The sequence below is a fragment of the Panicum hallii genome, chromosome 6 (assembly GCF_002211085.1).
Source record: "Panicum hallii strain FIL2 chromosome 6, PHallii_v3.1, whole genome shotgun sequence".
In the NCBI taxonomy this organism is placed as follows: domain Eukaryota; kingdom Viridiplantae; phylum Streptophyta; class Magnoliopsida; order Poales; family Poaceae; genus Panicum; species Panicum hallii.
This window is the reverse complement of record NC_038047.1, coordinates 9,188,163-9,203,827: the sequence shown is the minus strand read 5'-3', so window position 1 is coordinate 9,203,827 and position 15,665 is coordinate 9,188,163. Positions and strand designations below refer to the sequence as shown.

Sequence of the window (15,665 nt, the reverse complement as noted above, 5' to 3'; positions counted from 1 at the left end):
TGCAATGTTAGGTATTTTGCTTGCTCAGCAAATTTCTCCACTTTTACTCATGAAGCTTATCACAAGTTAGAAAAATATAACTATTCAAAATACGAGTTTTGTTCTTACAAAATCATTAAATTTGCCATAATATTATTATAGATGGAATACAAATGCCATTTATAGCATTATCGTAAAAGCTGTTTTTTAGTGGAAATATCATTCCATGGGCTCAGGTAGATCGCTGGCCTGTCCTCGACGCCTACCGGCGTGCCCATCCAACATAAGTTAAAGTTTCGCTTAATTCTTTTATAAGCGGTGAACCACACACACGAACCTTTGATATTGTTTTACTAACATAAAACAAAAAACATGCTTATACCAGGCTTTCTCGTACAAGTAGTGTTGTAATCATTATTATAGATAGTAAACATACGATGTTTAAAAATTTCAAAAAGAATATAATCTGATTTTTTGAATAAAAAGATAGGATTTGCACATGCGACATGCCCATCCTATTTCAGATGTTTTGCCGGCCAGTCGACCGTCGCCAATATTCGGACGGTTCACCGGGACGGGACGGGAACCCCTCTGGCTCTCTCCCATAGTCCCATTCCAAGGGCCGGCCGCGTCCTCTCCTCGTAGTGCCTCCCCACCGCCCTCCCCACCGCGCTGGCCGGCCTCGCCCCGATCCAGATCAAGGTGCGCATCTCTCCTTCCCTCCTTCCTTCCCCGTCGGATGGCGTCCTCATCTCCCCCCAGCGACGAACGCCATTGGCCTGCACTGGAGATCCGGACGCGGTTGCGTGTCTCATTCCTGTCGTTTTCGTCTCCCTGGCTGGTTAGGATAGGATGCCCTCGCTTGTTCGTGATGTATTGCGCTGCGGATCTTTCCCCTTCGTTGCTTGAGCGCTGGAACCCAACTGTTTGTTCATCTTTTTTCGAAATAAGCAACCAATCAATCCGGTGTGCTGCGGATTTGGTCTATCTTGTTGCGTGTCTGTTTTATTTCGACGAATTTTTTTAGGGATTTGCCGCCTGCGCTTTTCCGCGGCTGTACCTCTTCCGTGTTAATGATTCCGTCAATGTTTTCTTGGAACTGGAATCACAATCCATCAATTCGGGTCACCAATTAGTGCGGCAATGTGAATTTGTGTTAATTCTTGCTCTCACGATGTTTGCCGATTTATGCTGGGATGAGTTTCTGGCCTGGATCTTGAAGCATTAAAACTAACTAAATATTTTATCATAACTGTAAGCCACCAAATTGCAATTTTGTACTATGGTTTGGTATTTGAGTATAATAAGATGCTATCACCTCGTCTTCTGTTTTCCAATTGAAATCATGCATCTATTGATATGTACATTTTCTTTGTGTCCCTCCACTTGATTCTGTCATGCCTATTGTTTATTCCAAGCTGATTTGTTCTAGCTTTTATCTTCTATCTTCTCTTATTGCAGCTGAATAGTGTGATTTGATTCCTGCCATCAATTTTTTTTCAAGTATAATTTAGACTAGCAATGTAGATCACATATTGTATGACTCATGGTTTCTATCGCTACTAGTCCAAGTTTTGTTCAGTTTCTCTCTAGGTTTTAACCTGCTCAGAAAGAAGAAGTGCAGAATTGAAAAAAAAAATATGTTAGAGAATTGCAGTAGCAATACTTACTTTTTTGTTGTCCTCATTTTGTTGATTGTGAACATGAGGTACTGGAATCGGAAGTTGGATTTGGTGTTGGTCCAAAGTGTTATTATTGGGTTTGGGTTATTATTGGACCTGGTTAAGTAATGGTTAGCCTATTAGTAAAATTTGACAGATTTGTGCAACTAAAATCTGTCACTTTATTAGCTGATGTGTCAGTTTGTCATTTTTCAGAAATATGACAGATTTGGACACATCAAATCTGTCACAGAAAGATTTGGTTTTCATAATTATCACATAATTTTTTTAAAAAAAATAAATTGTCAAAATTTTTCCTTTTTTTTCTTGTTGAATAATGCCAAATCAAATAAAAAATCCAAAACTAAAAGGAAATAAAATAGTTGAGATAGAATTCTTCATGACATGATGGAAGTTTTCCCAAAATATTTCCTTTTCTGGGACGCTTGTTACAGTGTCATGGATTTCTTTGCTACAAGCCCTCAAATCCACCTAGAATCGGGTCTGATTCTTTATGTCCGCCCCTTGGATCAACCTTTGAGTTAGTATCTATGTTATTAATGTGAGAAGGTTTCTTTCACATGTTCATCTGAAGGATTGTAGAGATTGAACCAGAAAGTCTTGTTTTTTTTTTGTTTTCTTCACCTTCTCCTTCACTAGCAACGTGTATAGATTTCTTTTTGTTGCTGATTTGGTTGCTTGACAGCTTCTTCTGTTTGCAGGTTCTGATCACAAAGCGCAATGGATCTTCCAGTAACGGATCCTGGAACAGAGAGAGGCGAAGGCCCGCTCCTTCAATGTCCGTACTGCGATTCAGAGGCAATGCACAAGCTGGCACAGCTCTTGCTCCCTGGCCTGGCTGCAGTCTGCGTTGACGGCACGACAGGTGATCTGTTCAGGAAGCCCTCCGTTGTCGCGGTTGAGTTGAGGAAGGAGATGGTGGACTACGTCACACAGAGGAGCGATACTTTCATTGCTGATGCTCTGATCGAGTCCGAAGCGAATCAGGAAACCGAGAATGAGATGCCGGAGGACCCTTTCGAAATCGTTTCAATTTTTATGGATGATTTCAGCAGCACCAAGAGGAATATCATCGGCCATGTCTCTGGGTGGCTGCTGAGTGACAACCGCGAGGATAAGATTGATGACTTTGTCCAGGAGATGGAGATGACCCGCTTCTGGCCTCTGGATAGGAGGGAAGCCATTGCCGAGGTCCTCCTCAAGAATGTCGACATCAAGACCAAGTTCCACTGCCCTGAGAAGTATGAAAATGAGGAGCGACTGGCTGATCACAAGGAACAATGTAGCTTCAGACCTGTTACTTGCCCAAACGAAGGATGCCGAGCTAAAGTTTCTGTCCGCTGCATGGATGCTCATGATGCTGCTTGCCCATTCAAGGTCCTTCAGTGCGAGCAGAACTGTGACAAGCGCCTCCTGAGGCGTGATATGGATAGGCACTGTGTCACCGTCTGCCCAATGAGGCCCATGAAGTGCCCCTTCGGCTGTGATTCCTCATTCGCTGAGCGCGATCTTGAGAAGCACTGCTTGGAGTTTCTTCAGGCACATTTGCTTAAGGTCCTTAAGGTGATTCACAAGAAAGGGCGTTCGGAAGAAGAACTTAAGGAGCTTGCTCAGAAGCTTGAAAAGGTCTGGCTTTTGATCTTTCTAAATTACATTATATGCTTTTGGAATGAACTAAGTGTCCTATTTGCTTCCGGCATATTATGTGGAAATTGATGGCACATGTGAATCTTGTTCAATCGCTTTACATCTGATTATATAGTAAACCTTTTATTTTTGTCAAAAAATATGTCTTATCTTATTTGCAGACAAAATTTTGATGAAATAAAATGCAAAGGTTGATCTGATGCGATTGCTTGCCACTTCTTTACTGATAATGCCATTTTATGCAGTATGATGAACATGGTAAGCTGGCTAAAGCTCGTGATGCAAGACCTCTTACTAATACTGTGAAGGACCTTGAAGCAAAGATGAAAGGTGAACCCTCGAGTTAAAGGGGTCTTTTATACAGCCAAACCTCACAAGATGGATAAATGACATGGATTAGTTGAAGAGTTTGTTCCTACGTGCAGCATACAAAGAAGTATATAAGTTCTGCTTTATTTTTTGCTTCTTTCTCTCCCTTCACAATCAAATCAGTTTGTCAGTATTATATTGTGCTATCGCTATGTGCCTGCAATTTTGTATAAGTTTATTGTTTGTTTTGGTATATAAATCAAAGGTGGCGTGTAAATTGAGTTCCTTAAGGCTGGAAGTTATACTTTCCTTCTCTAAAATTCTGCCTAGCAGCGCCGGAAGCACCACCTTGTTGCGAGAGATGCGCACCTATGTAGTAAATGAAACCAAATGTGATTGTCTTGTCACGTTGTTGACAAGGAAGGATCAACATGAATTTGAAATCGATACTACTTGCGAGCCCAACTCATCAGTCATTGATGCGTAATCAACTGAAAGTAGTTTATTTGAAATTAATCGTTTATCAGTGTAATGGCTAGTTTTGCATGTGAAAATTGCCTCGGTTACGATGTAAACATGTGTTGCAGCAATGAGAAATACTAGTCTGTTTTAGTGCGAGAATTGACGAGTGCGGCTCAGAGTCAAACTGTATGTGGGCAGCCGGTGAGGCGTCGTCTCTGTTGGCGACCACGACAGCGCACGGCTGCCGCTGGCCTCAAGACATGAAAGCTACGTGCGCAGCACTACACAAAATTGCATTTGGCCAAAGACGTGAAGCCATGAATTCAGGGGCGAAGCTAGAAATTACGGCCACCGGGGTCCTCATCATTTCTGGACGGGATCATCAACACTAAAAAACAGTAACGAACATTAGCTTTATATAGGATTATCATAATTTCGTCAGGGTCGGCGGGCCCCAACAACTAACCATAGCTCCGCCACTGCATGAATTTGGACATGTGTAACTAGAAGGGCAGCACCTAGCCACACCTCTGCCGAAATCCGTACCAACATTTTTTAGAAATTGGTCCCTTTGGTTGACATACCCATGAATACTCGCCAGAGATTAAACCGGTTGGGGCGAGCATATGGTTGTCCTAGCAGTTGGCTTGCTAGTTAGGATGTCATGGGATGGAAAGAGTAGAGGTAACGGAAAAACAAAAGTGTAAATAAAAAGAAAAAGACAAAAACATTAGAAACGGATTCGGTTGTATTTATGGACCAAGAAGATGCGATGCCTCATCAAGCAAAGGGTACTTATTATTGACTGAAACCATAAATGAAAATACCAAAATACCCTTACCGTTATTATTACGAGCGGTTCCTGACCCACGAAATAATAGGTTCCGGTTCACGTCTTAGATTTTTCGTAATGGGTTCTTCCTACTTTTTAACCATTGGATCTGGACCCTTCAACGGTTCTTAAAATTTCCAAATACCGTAAAGTTTCTCAAAATATAAATATTACTAAAGTAATACAAAATATGGATACCGTAATTGACACAGTACACAAATCAAATTCTCTCATATCAATTGCTGCCGCCTTTGTAAAAATGCAATCTTCAACTGATGACTGAAGCAAACCTATTTACCTTTCAGGACTTGAGTGATGTTACCAAAAGAATAAAATCAACTCCAAGTTTCACACAGGATAGCACTGAGGTGCCCTGTCAAAGTACCTTTTGAAAATTTGAAATAAACACTTTTCATGAACGACCAATACAATTTTCCGCCACACACATCAATGAAAAGTTTGTTTTGGTGTCATCTGTATTCAATGTAGAAAGAGAAGAAGAATTCAATTTTGCAAAAGGGAATATCATCTCAGTTTCTGTAAACACGTGTCATTAGAAAACACAGGCACCAAGAACATCTGATGAAAGGCAGACAAGTACAACTTCTCAATCTGAACAAATCAACCCCTTGCGGCAACTCAAACAGCAGACTTGTTCAGGAGAAAGAACAGCAGCTGCACGGTGCAGATCGTCTGTAAGAGTCACAGCTTAAAACAAATCAGCATATGGCATGAAAGAAAACCGACAAATAACAAATACCAGTGCAGGTGACAACTACAGAAGCACAGTAAAACAATGGTAATCAGTATAATAAAATTTGAACATATTAGTCCTTTTGAGAACAATCATCATCACATTAGTATTTCTTTCTATGGGAAATAATTAGTATTTCTTCTGCACCCACTGCTTTTACAGGACGAGATATCATCATATATATATATATATATATATATATAAATATATATATATATATATATATATATATATCACCAATAGTTAGGGGTGGTAAAAGATCTTAAATTTAAGTCTAGATAATTTAAGAGTGGGCCCTAAAAGGGTTGGGCTCTGATGTTATTCAATTTTAAGCTAAAAATATATAAGGGACAAGTTGGATGGTGAAGAAAGCATCGGGCCATATCTGTTACCACCCTACCAATAGCCATCGCACAGGATTGGAGCAGGAGCCCTTCTTGAAATGATGGAAGCGACTGGAATCTCGCATTATGATCTCATGGTCAACAATCTTCGAGATATAAGTGAATGCACTGTGACAGTCGCCACAGACACGCAGATTCTTTGTGATCCGTATGGGACAACCAGGGGAAGTTGTGAAGAGTCCGTATGCGAGGGCAAGCTTCTCACTGTGTTCAGCAATAAGATTATTTTTCTCCTCTTCATCGACATCGTGCAATGCGAAGTTTGTCTCAAGGACACAACCCATAGCCTTAATGCGATCGATTAGTCTCTCTAAAAGAGCATAAACCTCTGGAGATAGAGGGTGTGTCAATGATCTCCAACAAAGAAAGATGCAGTGCCTTTCTTACCCTGGACCCAGCTGCATCCGGGCCTATCCCTGACTTCTTCATCAGTTGTCCGATTCTTGCTACATCTTTCCACCGCCTTGCTGTGGCATAAATGTTGGAGATCAGCGAGTGGGATCCATCGTTCTCTGCTTTCATATCAACCAGTTTGTTCAGAGCGTATTCAGCAAGTTCCACATTTGAATGTACTCTTGATCAGGTACTAAGTAATGCGACCCAGATAACTGCAGTGCAAAGGGTGGCTGGAACTTCAGAGGAAGACTGCAGGGGTAGCAGATTGGGTTGGTAGATGGTTCAGTGTGTTTTGGGATTGGTTGTGTTAAGCTGTTTGCTGGGCAGTCCGTGCACTGCATTTTGTGTTCGTCTTGGCTATAGACACTCACCTGTGAGTGTTCGAGGCCAGGATCTTTCTTTATCTAAAAAAGATAACTGCAGTAGGCTCCATTGTCATTTCCTCAACTGTTTTCCATGCCTTATCTAATCGCCCAGAGCAGGCCAGCAAATCAATAACACACGCATAATGCTCCGCACTGGCAACTACACCGTAATCTCTACGCATGCTATCATAGTAATCGAGACCCTGATCAACCAAGCCTGAATGGCTGCAAGCGTAGAGAAGAACCAGGAAGGATATATCATCAGGAACAAAGCCTTCCTTTTGCATTTTGGCAAATATATCCATGGCATCATTACCACGACCATGCATTCCATATCTTGACATCATTGATGTCCAGATACTTGATTCCTTTTAGGCATGCTATCAAATACATTTCTAGCAATATCGACATCACCACACGCACTTTGAGTACATATCGATAAGGCAGTTTGCCACAAAATACATAGATGCTTCATACTGATGGTGGTGGGTGACATAAGCATGAATCTGCTTACCCACACGAAGAGGAGCCAAATGTGCAAAATGCAGGAAATTGTATAAGCATTTGGGGCAACTGCATATGGTTTTGAAATCATCTCCAAGAAAAGCTTTAGGGCATCATTTGAGTCCCCATGTTGCGCATACCCATCGATCATGACAGTCTAAGCCACCACATTACGTTCCTTTCACCACCGGAGACAGGTTCTTTGCCGAGCGTCCGCCGCACTCGGCAAACAATAGAATGCACTCGGCAAAGGCTTTGCCGAGTGCCGCACTCGGCAAAGTGGGCTCGGCAAAAAAATCGTCGGCAAAGGTCTTTTTACCGAGTGCTTTCTGTCGGGCACTCGGCAAAGACTTTGCCGAGTGCCTTTCTCTGCTCTCGACAAAGAAAAGGTGCCGTGACGGCGCCTTTGCCGAGTGCCCGCGATAAGGCACTCGGCAAATCCGGTAAAAAAATATTAAAAAAACAGCTCATGGTCGGTGCCTCTTGCGCCGCTCGCCGTCGCTGTCGTCCGCCCGGGTAGAGCCGCTCAAACCCTAGGGTGCCACCGCGAGGCCGCTCGACGGCGGCGCATCCACACTCCGGTGGACGCGCGCGCCGGCGAGAGGATTCGCCGGTGGCGCCGTCGTTTGCGTCGCCGTGCCGTGCCGAGGAAGGAGCTCGCTGAGGGCGCCGTGAGGTGCTGAGGAAGGAGCTCGCCGAGGGCGTCGTGCCGTGCCCAGGAAGGAGCTCACCGAGGACGAAGCCGTGGGGGTGGTCGCGCACCAGCGGCGTCGTGGAGCTGCTGCTACTCGCCGGAGCCGGAGCTGTGCATCGGGAGGAGCCTCCGCACGGTTTCTTCATCGTTGTCCTCCCTGCGAGAGAGAGGAACGGGAGTCTTGTGAGAGAGAGAGAGAGATAAGGATGGAGCAGGAGATAAGAACGAGAGAAGAGACTTGTGAGAGAGAAAAAACAAACGAGTGGTTGTGGTTCAATGAGAGAGGTCGGATATTTTAGGAGATGAGAGAGATGAGCAGCCCGTGCGCCTCGTTTCAAAAAAAATTTCGGGCCGGGCGATGCAGTTGTCGCCTCGTTTCCAAACAATTTTGGGCTGCGCGCGCAGTTGTCTCCTCGTTTCCAAAAAATTTTGGGCCGCGCGTGCAGTCTTTGCCGTGTGTCCAGCACACGGGCACTCGGCAAATCTAACGGCCGTGAGTTACCGTTTTGTTGCTGACGGCTCTTTGCCGAGTGTCCGGCACTAGGCAAACTAAATCTTTGCCGAGTGTCCGGCACTAGGCAAAATATTGTTTGCCGAGTATTTTGTTTTACCGAGTGCGGCACTCGGCAAAGACTTGATTTGCTGAGTGCCCGATATATTGCACTCGGCAAAGATTTTTGCCCTCGGCAAAGACTTAGTCTCCGGTAGTGTTTTGAGGTATGTGAAAGGAATCGATGCTCTTAGCTTAAGAGGGAGAGGGGGTGAATTAGACAACTTAAAAACTATAACCTATGCGATCCATCTTTACTACAGAGTTTTCTACAAAGGAGAGGTCTCCCCGTCCCCTGAACACGGTCATCATCACCACTCCACACCAAACCGGAAGGTTTGATGACTTATCAACGAGCCACTAAGACTCCAAGGAGCCGATACAGTGATGGTTCACTCAAGAATAAGACAAAAGGTAGCTACAACTTGCTCACTCACTTTCTCTTAACCTAACCTAGCACTAACACTCACTAAGCATGTGCTAAAGCTATTTGTTGTCATCACTTAGCGCTATGGTGGTTTGGATGTCTTCTTCAGTGTGTATGAGCTTCCTCAATATTCCAACAACTCCACATGGGCGAGTAGAGAGGGGTATAAATAGCCCAAGAATTCCAAAAAGCCATTGCTCCAACGGCCAGAAAAAGTGCAGTAGTACCTGATGAACCGACACTCTGACTAGATGGGTATCGGATCATCTGGTACCCCTTTTCAGCCACATAGCCATTGTCCCCTCTCTCTCCCCACAGTCTTCTTTTGCTTGTGTCATTGCACGAATACTTACTCCGACACCCGTCAGCGGTGCTGAAGGATTTTCTCCTAAAATCTTCTATCGCCAAACATGCTCTCTGAAATCGACCGGTACTTGCAATGATGCTTCCACTAGTAGTACCGGATCATTCGGTGCTAAAGACTGAACTTCACCAAACCTTTTGGGCACTATTGAGTGGATCACCAGACTGATCAAAATTGCACCGACGCTTTGAAAGAAAGTACTAGTTCAACCGGTATTATAGCTATGACTGCACTTGGAAGTTTCCATTGCTCCGCACTGTTCAAAAACAAAGGTGTCGGTTCATCTCTGGATTTTCACTATGATTTGCACTTGCTAGGATTTGGACCACTTACTTTCGGCATCTTGACTATAATTTGGATTTCATCCATGAGATCTAGAAATCCTACAAATATGAGATTACAAACTTGTTAGTCCTATTGTCTATGTTGTCATTCAATCATGAAAATCACAATAATAACCTAATTAGACCATTTTCCTTACAGTATAAAATCAAGTATGGATTATGCAGCTTTGAAGCATTGCACTTTGAGTACATATCTATTAATGCATTGGGCAATTAGATCCTCACCATCTCCGTCACCTCCAAAATGATTATTCAAGAGTACTAGGCATTTCTTAAGAGAATATGCATGAGTTTCCATACCCAGAGATAGTGCTCCCAAGGAAGCGCAGGCAGACAACACAGAGATGATTGTGATAGAATTTGGCTCTGAACCATAAAGAATCATTTGTCGAAAAGAATCAAGGGCCTCTTGGTAGCATCCCCTCTAAGCATACCGAAATTACAGCACTACAAGTTATCATGTCTAGTAGGATATTTTCTTTGCACATATTCTTGAAAATCTCAAAGGCTGCCCCAAAGTCCCCACTTTGGGAGTATCCACTAACCATTATATTCCAAAAAAAACATATCTTTACATTCCATTGTATTGAAAACTTATACTGCATCCTCCATTGACCCGCCCTTTGTCGGAATAAACGGGCTAGGTCCATTTGTCTAAATAATAAATTGAGAATTAAAATCCCACGAGTAAATAATAGGGAGTTATGAGGTGGTTAATACTATATGGGTAGTTGGGAATAATCCTAACCAACTTAAATGGTGGACTATGAGTACACTATTTGTGAACTTGGAAAAAGGAGAATGGCATGCCACACACGCACACTCGCTCGCCTCGCCGGGACGAGGGCGTGACGAGCCAAGCCATGCGTTGCGACAAGATGAGGTAACAAAACTAAGTATTTGAATGACGTTGATAGCTGGGCCATTGTTCTGACGTTACCAGTAACTAACCGTCATTAACTCGGGTAAAGACGTCTAGGTTCATCCCCCTCACCTCAACCAGCGTCTATATAAGCAAGCTCCTTCCTCTCTTCCTCCATACCCAACACACTCAGATACTCCCACTCAGGAGATCCCTCTCTTCTCCCTTTTGCTCATCTGCTGCTGCCCTTCATCCTCAACGAAAAGCTCTGCACACACAGAGGTTTGCGTGAGCAGGTCTCCTGAACCTCATCGTCGGGATAGGCGGGCAGTAAGGTTTTTGGGGAGCGTACGACTACACGACTTCTCAGTGTACATCTACTTCCTGCTACTTCCTGAAGGCCTTTGTACGTGCTACATCTAGAAAGCCGTCGTGGGACTGCACAGCAAACATCTCCCTGCAACGACTTTGTTCGGCTACTTGAAGCAAGGTCAACCGAGTAGCATGTCTACTCTAGTTAGCGACAGGGCATCCAATGCCTCTGGTAAAGGACCCACCTCAGGGTATTTCCTGAATCTATTCTGGTTCTTATTATATTTTATGTTGTCACAAGATCACTACAATTTGTCATGATTAAATTATTAATTTTTAGAATTAAAATATACTGTAAAATGCCTAAATTTCTAACAATCCAAATATTTTCAATGGGACAAACTTTAAGAGGTGGCATGATGGGATGGTCCTTTGGTTGATGGCCATGAACATTTTTCACATCACATAGGAGAAGCCTGAAACGTTTGAGACTCCAGAGGTGGAGCAAACTTTCATGGCAACTGATAACCTATTTCGAGGTGTCGTGATTAGTGTTCTAGCTAAAGAACTGGTGGATATCTATATCTTGTTGCAGTCTCCCAAAGATCTAATGGATGCGCTTGAGGCCAAATATGGTGTTTCTGATGCTAGGAGTGAGTTGTATATCATGTAAATGTTTAATGACTATAAGATGGTAGATGACCGTCCAATAGTGGGATAGGCCCTTGAGATTCAATCACTAGCAAAGGAACTCAAGAGCTTCAAGTGTGAGTTTCCTGACAAGTGTGTGGTTGGGAGCATAATCACTAGGCTGCCACATTCTTTGAGGGACTTTGCCACTTTTCTGAAACATAACAGACAAGTGTTCAGCATTGCTGACTTGATTGGCTCTTTGGATGTTGAGGAGAAAGCGAAGGCGAACAATACTCGCGGCAAAGGAGTTGTTGGTGCCTCAAATGCCAATTTTGTGTGCAGAAGAATAATTCCAATGCTTCCCAAACAAGAAGAAGAAGAAGAAGAACAAGCTGGATAACAGTGCAAAGCCTAAACTAACAACCGCCTTTAAGAAGAAGAGAAAGTGCAAGTGCTACACTTGCGATCTTGAGGGGCACCATGCAAAGGAGTGTAAAGAAAACAAATACAGGCCCAAGTCTGCAAATATAGTTATTAGCAAGACTGGTGGAACATCTCTAGACTTTATTTTGACACATTCCACGAGTTTTGGCAAATTTATGGTGCAGGTGACAAATGGGCCAAAAGGTGTCGAAAACCAGACCAATTCAGGTTCAGCCAAACTCCATGAGTTTGGCCGAACCATGCCAAGGTCGGCCGAACCCTAACTAAGCCCATTACAGCCACACTTCATCCGCATGCAAGGAAACGCAGACGGAATGCAGGAGAAGTGTGCTATCGAAGTCGATTTGATCCGAGGGACCCTAGGAATGACAGATGGATCCACAGGCCCACCAAATAAAGTAAATGACCAAGATTACCTTCGTACGTAACTGAGGAAGAATCACCAGCCATCCAAAGGCAAAGGCGATGCAAAGGATGACTCCACGATGCTAGGTTAGGTTCGGCCGAACCCAACTTGACTCCCAAAGACCATCAACCATCTCGAACAGTTGCGCACCGACGCCAGCAAGCAATCAAAGCCGACGAAGTGGATGGTGGTGCATCCAACGGTTTGGCCGAAACCCTATGGTTCAACCGAACTGGATCCACCGCCAACCACCTTCACACTCACCTAAAAGTAGCCCCCTATCCTAAACCACCTTCCTCAAGCTATAAATAGGAGTACACTGCTCAAGAGAAGGAACACAAGTGAAGATAAGCTCCTAGGCGAAGCCCTCAACACTACTCATAGAAAATAGGGAGAGAGGCGAGGTGAGATTGCTGGGGAGGAGCTGGAGTGTCGGCATCTCTTCTACCTTGTATCTCTATAGAGATGCAGCTCAGCTTCGAGTAACATCTGGATCTTGTCTGGTAACTCTGGTCTTCCTAATTAATTAAGCTTTAGTAATTACTTTCATTCGTGTGGGGGTTCCTCGTTCATTGTTTACTAGGCTTGTGTTACTAGATTTGGATGTTTTGCTCTAACATGGAGTGAAATAATGATCGAGTGGTATAAACGCGATGTCTAGACTTTAGATTGTCTTGGTTTGTACCCAACCCCAAGGATGGTAGTTGTAGTCGGCAAGTTGTGACAATTCTGTTTGGCCTACATATTACATATTCCACCATGTAAGAGTGGTTGGTGCTGGCTTGGCGACTCCCCTTCCCATCCCTATTTGGAATTAGCTCAGTCCAGGTACTCGAAGTAGACAGTGCAGTGAATTCCGGTTCACTCTATTTCTTGGGAAAATTTAGTTTATCTAACAAGTACCCTCTCTACCCTTCTATCTATCTCTCTTCCTTTGTTGTCACCTACCCCTAGACGAAACAGTTAGGATTAGTGCACTTTCGCGCTACATCGATATTCGTACGCTTGCAAATTTATCTGTTACGCTACATTGGTAATTGTACGGTTGCGGATTTATTTGTTAGGCTTAAAAGACGCCAACAAATTTGCACATCTTGTTTGTTCTTTTCTCCTTTAGTATTAGAGACTAGAAAGTGGAAACAATGTATGCAGCTATTACGTTTGTGAGTACTTGCAAACTTTAGTAAGTGAGAAGGTGATGAGTGACCACATATAAGTATATAAATACCATTCACAATTTTTTTTCTTATTATGTTGATGTGATGGTTTAATATATTCATATTTTCCAAATGATAGATGATAAGAATGAAGGATGAAGTCCTCTTGTCGGATAGGTCCCAGTAGTCTCGGAGCAACTCATAGGATTTCTATTAACAAGGTCGTAAGTTCCAAAGGAGAGTTTTTCTTTAATGGACAATTTAATAAAACACTGCCAATGCCGTTATCGTGAGATGTAAACAAAACACTATTAAGCGATGGATCATGACATGGTATATATTTGTATATTTGTAAATATTAATATAATTATAAGTACTAGTATATTTGTATGTTGTATTTATACTTAATTATGTGATGGATCGTGACATGCTATTTAATTTTATAAAATTTTAACTCAATCGCAACTAATCAATGCATAGTAGATTACTAGCTTGGGTACATGTAGCAAATCAATAGTAATAAAAAAAGTAAAATCGGAAACAAAATGAAAAAACCTGGTACTAAAGAGGCCCCCATTGAGCGTCAGCATGGCGATCCCTTTAGTAGTAGCTGGTGCTACAAATGTTATTTCTAGGGACGGATAATGCGTCCGCTCTTGAAAATAATTTCTAGAGACGGTTCACGGCGTGACCCACCTCTAGAAATTGATTTTTATGACCCGCCCCTACAAATCAATTTCTAGAAAATGAAAAAAATTAAAAATAGCAAAAAATAAAAAAAAATATTACGGCCAACCAGCCACCACCACAAGCCCCTTACTATCAAGGTATAATTTTTTAACAAAATATGTATACTTGCATCATCCGTGGTTCGAAACGCATACCTCAAGCCTCACGCGTACCTTCCTCTCCACCATACTACATAGTTACTTGTAACTTTATATGGTATGCTATTCTTTTATATTAACTCTGAAAATAATTTGTAGGGGCGGGTGACACCATCACCCGCCCCTATAGATCGTTTCGGTTTCCTATTTTATTCCGAAAATTCATTTAAAGCTTTACATATAGCAAAACAAATTTAAAAAAGTGAAACTTCTACACTATGATTATTTTGAACTATAGATAAAAAATATGCTAAGTATATTTCAATGTATATAAAGGTTAATATTCTGGAAATTTTAAAGTATGATTTGAGTTATATGAGATACTATGTAATCATAGCTATTAGACAATTTATAATAATTTTTTTGAACTAATAAATGACCTTAAATGAAAAAGTTATCAACGACAAAATTGTAGGTCTCGTCAATCTCTACAATTTTGATATAAAGTTTAACTTCATTCTAAATCATATGAAAAAGTTATGAATCTTTTTACGTGAAACTATATTTGTAAGGGCGGGTTATGCTATCACCCGCCCCTGGAAATGCATTTTTAGAGGGCGGATGATGGCGTCACCCGCCTCTAAAAATGGTGATCATTTCCAGGGATGGGTGACGCCATCACCCGCCTCTAAAAATTCATTTTTCAGGGATGTGTGGATATCTACAGTAACCCCGCTCCATTTGTAGGAGCGGGTTATATTTTGGACTGCCTCTAAAAAAAGGTGTCCATACAAATTCTTTTTACGGTAGCGTAATCAAGCATTTTCCCATCCAGTACTAATCATGCATTTTCCAGTAATGCCTGCAACGTACAATGTACGCATTCGAAACCTAAAACCTGACTTCCATCCCGTTTAACCCTCCGCCACAATGGCCGAGAAGAACTCGACCCCTAAGTTTCACACTACTGATTGTGTTATCACATCAGGATTCATAATACTATATATACTGCATATATTGTGCTCAGAACTTTAATGTACAAAATGCAACATGCGTATATATGGTGAATGGACATGCATCCTTCGTGCTATAGTACTTGCAACTAGTAAAGTATTGTTGTACATACAGCTACTATACAGAAGAGCGTAAAGACTTCTGTATGTGCGGTAGATGCACATCCACACAAAGTCTTATTTAGATGGATTCATTCCCTGATTCCCTCTCAATATATATGGATTAGAGTCGAAAATAAACTAATTTTCCTTCTATCCCTCCCAGTACGTATGGATCGAAGGGATCATTATTGTGTTT

At 42.4% G+C, this 15,665-nt stretch overlaps 1 protein-coding gene and 1 pseudogene across 1 annotated transcript; one reads left to right on the top strand and one right to left on the bottom strand.

The window, feature by feature from the left end:
• The first annotated feature begins 525 nt into the window (after positions 1-525).
• On the top strand, positions 526-3,915 carry LOC112898551. The gene is made up of 3 exons (XM_025966890.1): positions 526-681; positions 2,363-3,287; positions 3,554-3,915. The coding sequence occupies exons 2-3, from the start codon at positions 2,382-2,384 to the stop codon at positions 3,653-3,655; spliced, it is 1,008 nt and encodes a 335-aa protein (XP_025822675.1). The 5' UTR covers positions 526-681; positions 2,363-2,381; the 3' UTR covers positions 3,656-3,915.
• A 1,635-nt stretch (positions 3,916-5,550) lies between these two features.
• Positions 5,551-9,711, bottom strand: LOC112898122 (annotated as a pseudogene).
• Positions 9,712-15,665: the final 5,954 nt, after the last annotated feature.

What these genes read in the sequence shown, in the direction of transcription:
- LOC112898551 (XM_025966890.1), top strand. Translation starts at nt 2,382, where the DNA reads ATGGATCTTCCAGTAACGGATCCTGGAACAGAGAGAGGCGAAGGCCCG. An exon ending in TTGCTCAGAAGCTTGAAAAG is followed by an intron (nt 3,288 to 3,553) that starts GTCTGGCTTTTG and finishes CATTTTATGCAG; the next exon opens with TATGATGAACATGGTAAGCT.